Source organism: Mugil cephalus, chromosome 23 (genome assembly GCF_022458985.1).
Source record: "Mugil cephalus isolate CIBA_MC_2020 chromosome 23, CIBA_Mcephalus_1.1, whole genome shotgun sequence".
In the NCBI taxonomy this organism is placed as follows: Eukaryota; Metazoa; Chordata; class Actinopteri; order Mugiliformes; family Mugilidae; genus Mugil; species Mugil cephalus.
In genome coordinates this window covers 12,758,673-12,774,488 of record NC_061792.1, presented here as the reverse complement: position 1 = coordinate 12,774,488, position 15,816 = coordinate 12,758,673, and the positions used below count along the sequence as shown (strand labels likewise).

The 15,816-nt window shown below is 38.7% G+C and overlaps 1 protein-coding gene and 3 long non-coding RNA genes across 4 annotated transcripts in view; all 4 read left to right on the top strand.

The window, feature by feature from the left end:
- Positions 1-3,949: 3,949 nt before the first annotated feature.
- LOC125001104 lies at positions 3,950-5,275 on the top strand. The gene is made up of 3 exons (XR_007111515.1): positions 3,950-3,992; positions 4,507-4,680; positions 5,219-5,275. It is a non-coding gene; the product is annotated as an uncharacterized LOC125001104 (long non-coding RNA).
- A 56-nt stretch (positions 5,276-5,331) lies between these two features.
- On the top strand, positions 5,332-6,868 carry LOC125001083. Its single transcript, XR_007111494.1, has 2 exons — positions 5,332-5,392; positions 6,277-6,868. It is a non-coding gene; the product is annotated as an uncharacterized LOC125001083 (long non-coding RNA).
- A 349-nt stretch (positions 6,869-7,217) lies between these two features.
- LOC125001040 lies at positions 7,218-11,280 on the top strand. Its single transcript, XR_007111440.1, has 4 exons — positions 7,218-7,360; positions 8,762-8,965; positions 9,105-9,337; positions 9,941-11,280. It is a non-coding gene; the product is annotated as an uncharacterized LOC125001040 (long non-coding RNA).
- Positions 11,281-14,930: 3,650 nt separating this feature from the next.
- Positions 14,931-15,816, top strand: part of LOC125001222 (NACHT, LRR and PYD domains-containing protein 3-like) — a 174,398-nt gene continuing 173,512 nt past the window's right edge. Inside the window, exons 1-2 of the mRNA XM_047577144.1 lie at positions 14,931-15,251; positions 15,337-15,423. Of these exons, the coding sequence (XP_047433100.1) occupies positions 15,163-15,251; positions 15,337-15,423 (176 nt within the window). The 5' untranslated portion in view covers positions 14,931-15,162. The remainder of the gene's footprint in view (positions 15,252-15,336; positions 15,424-15,816) is intronic.

Below are 15,816 nucleotides of genomic sequence, written 5' to 3'. Positions count from 1 at the left end.
AAAACACACATTGATTACAGATGGTGGAGACAATAATGTGAACTAATTGTTGATGATTCATTCACAGAATGACGCAGCAAAGTTTAAATGTTCATCAAACACAGCTGGACTCCATATTTAAGGTCTGTACATGGACAACAACTACTTTCCATCATCTCCATGCTGCTCTTTGTAGACCAGTGGACTGTCAGTCTGTCCAACATGGATCTGATGTTTGTCTCCATGATTTCAGTCTGGTTGTCATTCAGATAGTTTTCTGTTCCAGCTGCTGGAGGACAACATTGTCACTTTTGTAAAGAAGGAGCTGAAGAAGATTCAGAGGGATCTGAGTCCAGATTACCCAGAATGCTTAGAGAGTCAGAAGGAGAATGAGGAGGTGTTGGAGGGTGAGGATGAAGAGCAGAGGAGGAGCAGCAGAGAGGCATTTGTGAAGATCACACTGAACTTCCTGAGGAGAATGAAGCAGGAGGAACTGGCTGATCGTCTGCAGAGAAGTAAGAGGATTTCTATGAACACTGAACCTGATGAATGAATTAAATATTTCCTGATGTCTCAAGAGATGGAACAAATATAAAAATACATATTTTCAAAAGATTTTATTCTCTGATCATATTTATTGTATTTATTCAGAACATGAAGCTGCAGCTTCTCAACGTGAACTTAACTCTAGTCTGAAGGAGAAGTTTCAGTGTGTGTTTGAGGGGATTGCTAAAGCAGGAAACTCAACTCTTCTGAATGAGATCTACACAGAGCTCTACATCACAGAGGGAGAGACTGCAGAGGTCAATGATGAACATGAGGTCAGACAGATTGAAACAGCATCCAGGAAACTAGTCAGACCAGAAACAACCATCAGACCAGAAGACATCTTTAAAGCCTCACCTGGAAGACATGAACCAATCAGAAGAGTGATGACAAAGGGAGTGGCTGGCATTGGGAAAACAGTCTTAACACAGAAGTTCACTCTGGACTGGGCTGAAGACAAAGCCAACCAGGACATCCACTTCACATTTCCATTGACTTTCAGAGAGCTGAATGTGTTGAAAGAGAGAAAGTTCAGCTTGGTGGAACTTGTTCATCACTTCTTCACTGAAACCAAAGAAGCAGGAATCTGCAGGTTTGAAGAGTTCCAGGTTGTGTTCATCTTTGACGGTCTGGATGAGTGTCGACTTCCTCTGGACTTCCACAACACTGAGATCCTGACTGATGTTACAGAGTCCACCTCAGTGGATGTGCTGCTGACAAACCTCATCAGGGGGAAACTGCTTCCCTCTGCTCACCTCTGGATAACCACACGACCTGCAGCAGCCAATCAGATCCCTCCTGAGTGTGTTGACATGGTGACAGAGGTCAGAGGGTTCACTGACCCCCAGAAGGAGGAGTACTTCAGGAAGAGGTTCAGTAAAAATAAAGCCAAGAAGATCATCTCCCACATAAAGACATCACGAAGCCTCCACATCATGTGTCACATCCCAGTCTTCTGCTGGATCACTGCTACAGTTCTGGAGGATGTGTTGAAAACCAGAAAGAGAGGAGAGCTGCCCAAGACCCTGACTGAGATGTACATCCACTTCCTGGTGGTTCAGACCAAAGTGAAGAAGGTCAAGTATGATGGAGGATCTGAGACAGATCCACTCTGGAGTCCAGAGACCAGGGAGATGATTGAGTCTCTGGGAAAACTGTCTTTTGATCAGCTGCTGAAAGGAAACCTGATCTTCTATGAATCAGACCTGACAGAGTGTGGCATCGATATCAGAGCAGCCTCAGTGTACTCAGGAGTGTTGACACAGATCTTTAAAGAGGAGAGAGGACTGTACCAGGACAAGGTGTTCTGCTTCGTCCATCTGAGTGTTCAGGAGTTTCTGGCTGCAGTCTACATGATCCACTGTTACACCAACAGGAAGACAAAGGTGCTGGAGGACTTCCTGGGACAAAACTACAATGACTCAACTCTGGATGTCTTCCTGAACAGAGTCATGGAGAAATCTCTGCAGAGTAAAAATAGTCACCTGGACCTGATGGTTCGCTTCCTTCATGGCATCTGTCTGCAGTCCAACCAGAGACTGTTAAGAGGTCTGCTGGGTCAGACAGAGATCAGTCCAGAAATCATCCAGAGAGCCATCAACAACCTGAAGGAGATGAACATGTCCAACATTTCTCCTGACAGAAACATCAACATCTTCCACTGTCTGATGGAGATGAACGACCTCTCAGTTCATCAGGAGATCCAAGAGTTGCTGAAGTCAGAGAACAGATCAGAGAAGAAACTCTCTGAGATCCACTGCTCAGCTCTGGCCTACATGCTGCAGATGTCAGAGGAGGTTCTGGATGAGTTGGACCTGGAGAAGTTCAACACATCATGGCAGGGACGACGGAGACTGATTCCAGCTGTGAGGAACTGCAGAAAGGCTCGGTGAGTCCAGATGTGATTAACATCATAAATCAGTTTAGATTCTTTATTTATATATACAGGATATTAGAGCTGTCTGTTTATTAATTTAATTTAATCTGTTTTATATGTGCCTTAAAGGGATGTTTTCTACATTTTGATCATTTTAATCATGATGACTTTGTGGAGTCAGACATTAGATCAGATCACACTGACAGACTGTGTGGAAGAAGCCTAAATGTAACTCCATTTATCTCCATTCATGTGCAGATTAAAACAAAACAAAGTTTAAAAGTCTGCAGGTTTAAGAGAAACTGATGGGAATTATTGTGTCATGTCAGATAAGAAGCTGAATCACTGATGTGAAAAACAAAATGTCAAACAGGATGAGTCCGACTGTTTATTATCAAATGCATGAAGTAAATAATAAAGTGTCTTCATTCATATTAACATGTTTTATATTTATGTGTCATGACAGATTTTCTGAGTGTGGACTCTCAGAGAGTCACTGTGAAGTTGTGGCCTCAGCTCTGAACTCCAACCCCTCCCATCTGACAGAACTGGACCTGAGTAACAACTACAACCTGAAGGATTCAGGAGTGAAGCATCTGTGTGATGGACTGAAGAGTCCAAACTGTAGACTGGAGACTCTGAGGTCAGTTCACTGAATGTTTTTATCACATAAACAGTTCTCTTGTCAGGATTGACAGATAGAAAATGGAGCAGCAGCAGTTGGTTTAAATGAAGGAGCATCATGTTGTTAATATCAGCAGGTGTCTCCTCAGTCATCGGTGGTCAGTCTGATCTCAAATCAGGACCAGTCTAGTGTTCACATGTACATTTAAAGAGTTATTGGAGTCAGGAATCATTCTTTCTGTTCATACTGTCTGTGGAGAAACTCATCAAGTCATTTCTTCCAGTGTAGTTGTGTTAGGAAGAGACCACTTCCCAGTCAGTGTGGACAGTAGGAATTCTAAGAACTCTGTAATGTTCATCTGACATGTGACTGTTGTTTGAAGACAGACTTGAAAATATGAACTTGTCCTTTAACATTTTAACGACACCAACCTACTGAGATACCAAATACAGGAAGAAGAAGGTCATGGAACCAATGAACTAATGAACAGTTTGTTTTCAACATGTGTGATTTGATATTGATCCTGTAATGAGAGACTTGACTGAGGTCAGCAGCATGTTATTGATGTGTATTGACATGAATAGTTGTCTGAATGTTGTGTTGATGTTTGGATGATGTGTGTAGAAGGCTGACATGATGATGATCCACAATAACACAAGGACAAAGTCACTCTACTCATTTTAGAGAACAGCTCATTGATTAGGACGTAGTAATGTTGATCTGAACATTAAAACCTGAACACATCTGATTGATTATCAATGATTTTATTAACATCTTTTATTCTTTTTTCAGATTGAGGACCTGCAGGTTGTCAGAGATCAGCTGTGATTCTTTGGTCTCAGCTCTGAAGTCCAACCCCTCCCATCTGAAACATCTGGACCTGAGTTACAACGACCTGGAGGATTCAGGAGTGAAACATCTGTGTGGTTTTCTGGAGAGTCCAGACTGTAGACTGGAGACTCTGAGGTCAGTTCACTTGATGTCTGTTACTATTGTTGATCTGATTTGTTTCATTACAAACTGAACTTAATTTATGTTCATATAGAATTTAAAGTCTTAGTTTTCAGTTCTAGTTTAATTTCCTTTCACTTTTCAAGTTTTCAAATTTTCTCTTTTCTTTTCCTAAATTTAGTCTAAAATCTCAAAGACGTGTGTTTTTTTATTGCAAGAAATATGTGTAAGTAAAAAAAAAAAAAAAAAAAATCTGTTTGTTGTTAGAAATAATGTTTGTAATTGATAAACAGTCAGAACTACATTCAGACAACACACAAACACACACATTCAGATCCATGCAGCATGTTCTTGATGTGTGTTGACATGAATAGTTGTCTGAATGTTGTGTCGACCACAATAAAAACATAAATAAATAAATAGAACAGTTCATTGATTAGGACGTAGTAATGTTGATCTGAACATTAAAACCTGAACACATCTGATTGATGATCAATGATTTTATTAACATCTTTTATTCTTTATTCAGATTGAGTTGGTGCAGTTTGTCAAAGATCAGCTGTGATTCTCTGGTCTCAGCTCTGAAGTCCAACCCCTCCCATCTGAAACATCTGGACCTGAATGGAAACTACTTGTTAGATCCAGGAGTGAAACATCTGTGTGGTTTTCTGGAGAGTCCAGACTGTAGACTGGAGACTCTGGGGTCAGTTCACTGGATGTCTGTTACTATTGTGGATCTGATTTGTTAAATTACAAACTGAACTTAATTTATGTTCATATAGAACTTAAAGTCTTAGTTTTCAGTTCTACCTTCATTTCCATTTAGTTCTTTTTTATTTCTTCCTAATTTCATCCATCATCTCAACAACATTTTTTTTTTTTTTTATTTGCTCATTTCATAGCAAATGTCTGTTTGTTGTTAAAGTAAATTAATGTTATTCATTTGTGTTAAACAGTCACATCTGTATCCAGAAACACACACATACATCCAGATCCATGCAGCATGTTCTTGATGTGTGTTGACATGAATAGTTGTCTGAATGTTGTGTTGATGTTTGGATGATGTGTGTAGAAGGCTGACATGATGATGATCCACAATAACACAAGGACAAAGTCACTCTACTCATTTTAGAGAACAGCTCATTGATTAGGACGTAGTAATGTTGATCTGAACATTAAAACCTGAAACACATCTGATTGATTATCAGTGATTTTATTAACATCTTTTAATCTTTATTCAGATTGAATACCTGCAGGTTGTCAGAGATCAGCTGTGATTCTCTGGTCTCAGCTCTGAAGTCCAACCCCTCCCATCTGAAACATCTGGACCTGGGTTTCAACAACCTGAAGGATTCAGATGTGAAGCAGCTTCTTGATCTTGTGAAGAGTCCAGACTGTAGACTGGAGACTCTGAGGTGAGTGGAGGGTTGGAGTCAGTTCATTCTTCTTTCAGTAGTTTTGTACTAGACACAGAATCTAAAGTGTTTCCTGGAAACCTGCTGCTGTTTTCTTCAGAGATGCTGTCAGAGGAGAATGGAGACAGACTGGACAGAAAGACAGAGACAACAGTCAGACAATCAGATCATCCTGAAGCTTGTTGTGTTGATGTTTTCAGGAAATAAATGTGGATTCCAGCTGACAGCCTTACTAGATGAATAGAGACAGTGGTCCTCATTCATCAGATCTGATCTCAGACTCTTTGTTCTCTCACCTCAAAACTAAACAACTGATCAGTTTCATCTTTGTCACAGCTCTGAGATCAGTCTGACTGAAGCCTGTAAATCACAGAACCATCATTACATTTAGTAACCATGTGGTCTTTCTACAGAGCAGAACCTCTGCTGAGGTCCAGTCATCACATCTGTATCTCTGTCATTAGTTTCATCAGATATCTTCAATGTTTCTTAGTCAGCTGATGCTTCAGAAACACATGAGATGTTCATCAACACACTCAGACTCTTTATTGAAATGGAACAGCTGGAAATCCATTACTAAAGTGTTTGTGCAGTAATGAAGCGTTGATGACTCTCAGCAGTTTATTTCCTCTGTTGACTTGAGAGAAATGTGCAGAGGAAACAGACTTGATGCTAAAAGTCTGTGCAGGTCTGTGAGCTTCCAGCTCCAACACGTCAACATGAAGCTGAAAGGAAGCTGGCTGAGCTCCACAGCTGCTCTGAACAGGACTGAAGTCCCTGCTGCTCTTTATACTGGATGTGCTGCATCACTGACTGACACCTGATGAAAAGAGTCTCTGGAAACACTAAATCATCTCCTCTCTTCTTTCTTCTTCTCTCTATAGCTGGGAGTCATTGTTCTAAACAGGACGGTATGTGAGCTGAGAGAGGATGAGCTGAGTCCTGATGATCCAGAGGTTGAATCAGCAGCAGCTTGTGTGTAGAGAGACTCTGACTGGACCATGTTACTGGGAGGTGGAGTCAAGAGGAGAACTTCATCCACATGTTTCTCATTTAACATCATCAACAGAGCTGCAATCAATCTATTCTAACAGAACCAACAAATAAAGTCCAGTTCCTCTTGAATTTTCACCTCTAGATGGAGCCAAATCTCCACCAAAGACCTTCATGGAGTCAGGGCTGAATATATATTATTATTATATTATTAAATAACAGTATACGTGTGTTTTAACATCTAGCACTTCAGCTAAAACAGTTCTTCTACATGGGAAGCGTGTTGCTTTGTGTATTTCTTTTACTTTGTGTCAGGAAACATTGAAAATACCACATAAAATATAAAGTAAAAGTGGGAACATTCTAATATTAAAGAGTAATTAATAGATGTCAGAGTACAGGAAGTCTGACATTTTTCTGAGAAATGTTTTTTGCAATTTCTATGTTTTCAGTAAAATAAAAACATAAAAATTGTAAAGAGTACAGTGATGTTGTGGAAGCACAATTTTATTTCATGACATCTTTTAATTGTAAATATAAAAGCAGCCATATGCTATAAAATGAGTAATGCTGATGCTGTGTTGGTTAAAGTAAATGATGGGAAATTTGACAAGATGTGAGTGTATTAGTAAAACGTTGAAATACTTTAGTATAAAAATAACTTGAATAAATGTATTTATTAAATCAGGTTGATGCATTTCAGTGTTCTTTTACATGTTTGTTAGAAATAGAGGATTTATTGTGTTTTTTAGTGATTTAGAGGTAAATAAAATAAGAAAACAGTACGTAGGTGTCACAGACTTACGTAATGACGCAATCTTCGCGTTACGCAGGGGGCGTGGTCAGCGGCTGTTGTTACTGCGGCTTCATCCAAAGAGAAAAGAGACACTGAGCGAAACAGGGCGACACTCTCCTCACAATAGTTGTGTTTTTGGTCAGTAAGCGGATATTTTGTGACAGCACGCAGCCGAGCCGGTGAGTTTTGGTTTATTAATTCAAAGTAGCTCAAAGTGAGAGGACACATGTTCGCGGCTCCTTTGAGAAACACTGCTGCTGCTATTACGCAGCTTAATCAGGAACATTTTCTGCAAACATTTATTGCTGTGTCACGTTTTTCTGCGTCCTTGCTTTATACTATGTCAATAATATCCGGTTCCACACTCATCCTGGTCCGTTCACAGTGTCATTTCTAAGAGCGTGTAGTTATATGTGGATATATTTACACATATTTCTGTATATTTTTCATCCAATTTAAACTTTTACTTCATCAGCTGGTCTGAGTTGGAGTGGTTGGAGAGTACACAGGTGCAAGCAGATGATGACAAACTTTATCTAGACAACCTGTAATCACCCATAACTTCTGATGAATCACGTTTCAGGATTCACTTTAAATATTGTTCAACAAAAGCGTGCGCTTCCCTCTGAGCCAATAAGATGTTGAGGGAGTTGAACCTTAATACGTCAAATGCTTGTTTTTGTGTTAAACAATGAAGCTCATCCTCAAAAGAGGAATGTGTACTTTTTCAGTCTGTTTTTAGCTCCCCGTACTCCGAGGAAAAACCTCTGCTCTGTCCGTTTCCACACAAATCTCCGTTTGTCACCCTTTCTGTCGCACTGATCCAAACATCAGTCCGGACCAGATAGTTTCAAGTTCTGCTGCAGAACACCAACACTTTTCCAGCCATTTTCAGCCGGGGAAAATGAAAAAGACATTTCCAGATTGAATGTGCGCGCTTCAACCTCTTTGAGGACAGATTGTTCCTCCTCTCTGATGAGAACAACTTTATCAAGGTGTCCCTGTGACTGGAAATGTCTCAAAGTGGTTGTTTTCCAAACTAGGCCTTCTCTGTTGGCAGGAGGACAATGATTAAGTGATTACGTTAAAGCAAAGGGACTCGTTTGAATGGACACAGCATCTTAAATGGAAAGATTTGTTAGTTTACTGCTTTATTTAGCTGTAAATTTAATAACCTGAATGTTCAGCTTCAGAAAGAAATCAATCATTTCCATTGGTTGCAGCTGTGAGGTGTTGGGTCTACAGGTTGAGCATCAGTTTAAATGAGGTGAGTATAAAGGACTGTTCTTATTCATCAATTAATTTCTCTTTAAAATGAGCAGAAACTGGAGCAAAACTACTTTTCTGATTTCTTACAGCTGAAGGCAACATGTCCAGATCACTTCTTTGGTTCCACCAACAGTTTCAAACTGGAGGAAATTCAGTTGATGAGAAAGAAAAGTAGCAGATATTCACATTTTAAAAGTTGGGACTGTTGATTCAGGCCTTGATTGGTTGTTAATCTCCTTCAGCTGAATACGTTTAGAGTGAGAGATGAAGCACTAAATCATCTCCTCTGTTCTTTCTTCTTCTCTCTCCAGATGTTGGCCATTGTTCTAAACAGGACGGTATGTGAGCTGAGAGAGGATGAGCTGAGTCCTGATGATCCAGAGGTTGAATCAGCAGCAGCTTGTGTGTAGAGAGACTCTGACTGGACCATGTTACTGGGAGGTGGAGTCAAGAGGAGAGCTTCATCCACATGTTTCTCCATGTCAGACCAGTGGTGTAGTCTATGTGATACGCAGGTAAACGCCGTATATCCACTAGAAAAGCTCCTGAATTGTCGTCTAACCGCTGAAAAACACACAACGATGCGTATCAGCCTGGTTTAGTGACATAACTTCACTTTCCCGTTCATAAATGGACCTTCTCTGTGTTACCAAGCGTTCACTTTTGGACCATGGGGGCTTCCGTCAAGCGTGACGTGGACCCGACGTTAACTACTAAGGAAGCAGTGAAGTTGTGCGGCGGGAACGAGTCGACAACTTGAACTGGTCCAACGCTCGTCAGTGGAGAAGGAATGTGGAGAAAAAACAATGAGAAGAAAGAAAAGGAAGCCCAGTGACACTATTTGAGATGGTAGGGGAGGAGAGCTGATGACGCTGTCGTCCTACCTGGTAAGTGGAGCTCATGTATGTTAGAATAATAGTCACCACTATTGGAACAGCAGGTGATTGGCTCATTGAATTCTACCTAAAACTAGTCACTGGTGGTTTGGTTGAAATCAAGGAGCTGCTGCTGCTGCTGCTCTGTGTGTGTGTTTGTGTAGATGAGAACTGGACCTGGCCAGCCTTGTGGAGTGAGAGTCAGGAGAGGGAATTTAAAAACAGGCCTCCTTGGTTAGAGCGGAGAAACAGAAAGTTAGTGAAACATTAGACGACATTTAAAGCTGCTAGAAACAGTTTAAATGTACAAAGTTAACGCTGTGTTCAAATGTTAATGTAGTTCATTCAGAAAGTTGTTCATAAAAATGAAATGAATTCATTGTCGTCTTATTAATTAAGGCCCCATGTTCACCATTAAATGACTGATGTGTTGGATATAGTTGAGTTTTTCCTCCTTTTGTCTAGTTTTCAGGCCTTTTCTTCTCCATGGCTGAAGATTGTAAACAGTTCATTAATAGTTGTGGCTCCGTTCAGCAGGTCTTAATGCTAATATAGATACAAAAAGGACAATAATGGATCATAATGTTCATTACTGATGTTGTTGTTTACCTCCAGGTTGTGTATCTGCACTGCAACAAAATCCACTGGCGTCCTCACAAAGGAAAGGGCGTCTACATCTGAGGAGTGGGTGTCCTTTAAAATCCAGTCCTCAGACACAAACCACAAACAGCTCTAGGTCCTTTTTCTTTACTTGAAACTTATTTGTCTTGTCACTGTCTGTTCAGTGGTTAATTAAAGTCCAGCTGTTCATGTCTGTTATACATCTTGTGTTGCTTCCAATACATTTACATTCAGATAATACATAACCAGTCCTTCATGACCTCAGTTATGTGTGGATCCAGACTTTATGCATTAATGAGCCTGGTGGTTCTTGTGTGGGGCCGTTTTGGAGCAGCTGCTGCTCTGGGAGGGGGGCTGCAGGACAGATGTTGCTCCAGGACGGGGGTGTACGAGGCTGGGAGGGGAACAGTCAGAGTATACCCACTAGAATAAACTAGACTACACCACTGTTTAAGACCATCAACAGAACTGTAACTAATCTGATCTAATAGTACCAACACATGAAGTCCAGTTCCTCTTGAATTATTCAGACACATTAAAAACAAAAACAAATATCCTGTTTAAAAGTTTCCAACATCAACAATCCTTCCTTTTCTTTCTTGATAATAATTATGGAAAAAATGGAGCGATACAAATAAAACTAATCTCAGTCTCTGCCCAAATTCAGTATGTTTATCCCATCTAGTGGCCACAAAGTGTAACTACAGTGCGATGAGTGTAAAGCAGAGCTATAGAGTAAAACAAAACAAAGTTTTACTCTATAGCTCTGGAAACAACCTGAAGAATTCAGATGTGAAGCAGCTTCTTGATCTTGTGAAGAGTCCAGACTGTAGACTGGAGACTCTGAGGTGAGTGGAGGGTTGGAGTCAGTTCATACTTAACACACATAATACCACTCCTAACAAAAGAAAGACACACAGGAATATAGTAAACCTGCCAGCATCAACAGTCCTTTCTGATGTTTCTCATTGTTCATATTCTCACGTCTGTCTTCGCTTGTTTGTCTCCGTTCAGTAGATTCCAGCGTCTTAGAACAGTTGTTTTCATCAAATCATCATTTCAGAAGCTTTAACCTGCAGATGATTAAAGATGATTCATTAATGTTCAGCAGCCCAGAGTCATTTTTTAGAGTTGGTTTTTGGTTGTTTGTGTTTTTCGAGGAAATTTTGGTAAATAACAGATTATGTTTTAGGAAATTATGAGTCAGAGTTCAATGAAATGACCTGGAAAACAGATTACTTGTAAAATAAAGTGTCAGAATAAATATAGTTAATTCAAAATAAAAAATCTTTGATATTTCCTTTGGTACAAACTCCAATAAAAAATGTGGAAACAAACAACTGTGTCATTGTCATTGACAAAACTGTAGTAAATATCAATGTATTATTGGATGTGGACAGTTGTAGTTACTGACAGTGACCACTAGAGGATAGTGATCGTGGATGCCTTACAGTTCACTTTACCACCACCAGAGGGAGACAACTCTCCATCACAGGTCATTTAAACATCGATTTGAATCTATGGTTTGAGAAGATTTTTTACTCAAAGAGTCTTATTTAGTTTCTTAAAATAAACATAACCAGTTCCATAAAGTCCACAATACACTGTTAAACAAATAAAACACCAAACAACACATTACAACAACAGAAGCTCAACAGATGAACATAGTCATCATCTTACTGTGTCTCCACTTTCAGTTCATCATTCAAGGACCGTTCAGGGACAATATGATATTTGAGCTTTTTATTTAGACCTTCACCATAAGCCTGACAGTGGTTCACTGCTGTACACTACGTCTGTTACTAATATTTTTTTAATATTTTTCTCCCACTGTATCTACCTGTCACTGACTGTCATGTTGTCGACTCTCTTGCAGTTCACTGGTTCACCACCAAAACCCATCAATAATATACTGAATAATTTACTGAATATTTATGAATGAAGCAAGTTTTTAGATATAACACTGCAGACTGTGTTTTACTACAACATAGAAACTATCAGACGAGTGTTTCCAGAAGCCGTCAGTCAACATTATGTCTGTTTATAATGAGGAGGAACAAACTGAATCCTTCACAGCAGACAGCTTAGTTACACTGAGGATTTATTCACATCATTTACTTTGGTAAAATACTCCAGATGTAGAAGATTATGAAACAACAACAGACATGTTGGACGGATAAAAACCTTCTCCTGTCTAACCTGTTCTACCTCTGTCACAGGTAAAAACCTGCCTCATTCCTGAAGTATAACTCACCTGTTCAGTTTCATTGTTGCAGTGGAGTCTTCTTCATCTCTCTGGACTGGTTAAATAAATTGTAAGTTTGATTTGTTTAAAGCTTTAACTTTGTCTTCAGTAACTTTAATGTTTGTTTCTGCTCTGTAATGTTTGTAGAAGATGTTCACTTCGTATTTCATTATTAAGTTTGTGTCACTCTGTTTGAAGATCAGTCTACATTATTAATAGATAAATGATTCACTGGAATCAAACAGTGCGATGATCAGATTAAATTAAATTATTAAATCTTCATTAATCCGGATCCAGCCTCAGATTTAAGTCTAAAGTTATTTTCACTTTCACCACCGTTGTGTCGCAGATCTTTTTCTCTGTATAAACTCTGTCTAAAGGTGTGAAGGTTTATTATGTGTAACTGTTCAACATCAGTAACAACATAACAACACTTCAGAAATAGTTCACGTTAACTGAGACGGAGCTGAAAATATAAAGTCGGGATGAAGGAGGAAACTATAAATCTATCCGCCATTTTGTGTCTGTGTGTGTGAGCATGAACAGCTGTGTCTCGGGAGCGCGCATTAATTCAGGTGAACGGACGTCACTCCGCTTCAGTTTAATCTAGTTTAGATGATTTATTCGTCATGATAACAACGTGTTTCCCCCGATAACATTTATGATGAAGAACCTTCTTAATATTCACCAGAATATTATTTCATGTGATATTAAGTATTTATTTATTCAAAATAAAATGTGATAGTAGGACAGAGACTAGTGATTATACTCCTCTCTCCTCCTCTCATCAGAGAATAGCACTTTTACACAATTATTATCATTATTATTATTGTTATATATCATCTGTATTCACATCTTTTTGTCCTAACACCCCCAAAAATAAGAATGTTTTTTAAAAGTTGTCTATATGATAAGATGACCCAAAAATAACAAAAACTTAGCACAATAGTAGAAAGTATGTGGTTTAATAAATAGAATGATGTTGTCTCTTGTTGCAGGGCTTTATTAACCTTCATATCTTTAAGTTTGTTGTGCACTTATCGTTCCTACTCATTCCTTTAATGTTGCTTATTCTATGTTTATGTATTTGGATGTTTGAATATTGTTTCTTTGTGTCTATCTACTGTTGTATTCATTTCTGTCTTTCTGTAAAGTGTCCTTGGGTGACTTTAAAGGCGATTCTTAAATAAAATCTGTTGTTATTATAAAATGTATTATAAAGCTCTGACCGTAGAATCTCCCCTGGATGTGATGTAGTTACTGACAGTGACCACTGGAGGCAGTTTTAATAATTTAAACATATTTATTGTCTGTATCATTAAATCATCTCTATGTTGTTCATCTTTTCTCCGTCACAGTTATTTGAACAGTGACTGATATTTTGAATTTATTTCTACAATATGACACAGAAAGATTTTTACACAGTATTTTAATATGACCAAAATATTCTATTAAATATTAAAATACTAAACTAAACATTACGGCAACAGAACAGAGGATGAACAGATGAACATAGTCACCATCTCACTGCTGCGTTCAGGAAAATGGGATATTTAAAGTTTCTGCTGCTTGGTGACTACTGGACACTGGACTGTTCCTAATAATCTGTCCTCTCAATACTGACCATGAGGACAGTTTCTCCATTGGGACATTTGATGACCCACTAAGGAGGAAAAGAAAGATTTTATTTTTCTATCACTGTAGCTTCATGTCCTGTTGGTTTTCTTGCTGTTCACTGTTTCAGTACTAAATCCCATCAGTGACCTGTTTGATCTGGAGTCAGTCACTGAATATTTATGAATGAAAGGCATCGTAATGTGTTTTTCAGCTGCACATTGATGCAGATTGTCTTTTCCTACAACACAGAAACGATTAGACGAGTGTTTCCAGAAGGCGTCAATGAATATTATCTGTTTATGTGATTATAAATGTTTCTGGGTTCAGGCCATTTTAAAACTCTTATTATCACCTGTGTTCATCTTATAATTCATTATATAATGTCTCTGTCATCTTTTTGTTTTCTTTTAAATGAAATAAATCATTATTAGTGTAACTCTGTCATCCGTCACCTAATGCGCCTCTTGAGTCAGGTCATAACTGTTATTATTTTTTTTGTAAATGTCGTCATCTGCAGGTTGTGACCAGAATATTCTGTTAAAAATGAAAATGCTAAAGAAGAACACATCATTGTCCTCTGTGCTAACCTCCGTCTGAAGTTAAACTCAGCAGCAGTTTCACACGTTTTATTCTTTAACATCAGATTTCAGCTGCTTAGTTTGAAGAAATCGGATCAATATTTAACCGAGTCTGAGCCGAAGGTTTAAGTTGGGGCGAAGGAGTTAGTGGTTAAACTCTGAATATCGATTTTGTGTGGATGTCTGTTGTCAGTGTCTGTGAATAAGATCAGGTTTAGAGTTAGTTAAGTCATCAACTTTATTAACAACAAATGTACGTGTTGAGGTGTAGGTACACAAACGTTAGTTAGAATTAACTGGAAGTCACAGACTTGTCAAAGGTCTTTTTTATTAACTTGTGACTCGTTCCAGGAAGTAGCTCATCTCTGTCACAGTGTCCAGGTTGGAGAGGAGAGGGAATTGTTGGATTTGTTTTCAGGACTGGTTAAATAAACTGCAAGTTTAGTTTCAAACTTTAACTTTACTCTTTGTTTCGGCTCTATAATGTTTGTAGATGAAGGTTCAGTCTGTGTTTAACTGCTTTTCACTTCTGCAGCTTCATGACTCAGTTTACTGGACTGATCGTAGAAAGACAACAACTGATAGTAGAAGACAGAAAGTGGACTCATAACAACAGCATCTGATATGAGTCAGAAAATAAGAACCAGTCACTGGAGGAGCAGCTGATGTTTTTACAGCAGAAATGATGTCAAGGGTTTGATGTTCAGGTGAATGATTTGTGTTTCCTCTGCAGGTGAAGGTAGAAAGTGTGTGTGAGCTGATGTGAATCCAGCAGAATGGATCGGTGTGAGGACAGAGAGAAGGGAGTCCCTCCCTCTAAAACCACTCTGAGTGGAGAACGTGAGAACCAGACCAGAGATCAGAGGTGAGATGAACATTTATAACTAGTCTATGACTCTTCTACATGTCAGAACTCATCTTTCAAATCACATCTCATTTATCATTCACAGGAATGAACCTGAACCTGAACCCAGTGGTGTGTCCTTAAAGAGCTACAAGTCAAATGACAGTATCACTGAATATAAACAAAAACTAAGGTGAGTTGTTAGTGTCATGTCAAAAAATGTATGGTTTATTCCACAGAACATTTAATTAATAATTTAAGTAATTTAATCAGGTCATATAAGAGCACAGCCTCTCTTGATTCTGAATCCAGTCGTGTGTCCTTCAAGAGCGACAAGTCAATGGGTCGCATCACTGATTTTAAACAAGAACAACCTTCTGCTAACAAGAGGTAACTGTATTTAAATCCAACAATAAATATTAATTCACTTTGTTTTAAACAGTCCTATTAAATCTCTGTACATGTTTAACCTTGAACTCCTGCAGCTTCTGCATTAATCAGATAGCATTCAGTTCAACACTGTTCCTTTACAACTGATCTGTAAAAGTAACCAGGACGTTTATTCTGACATCAGAAAACTTTCTGT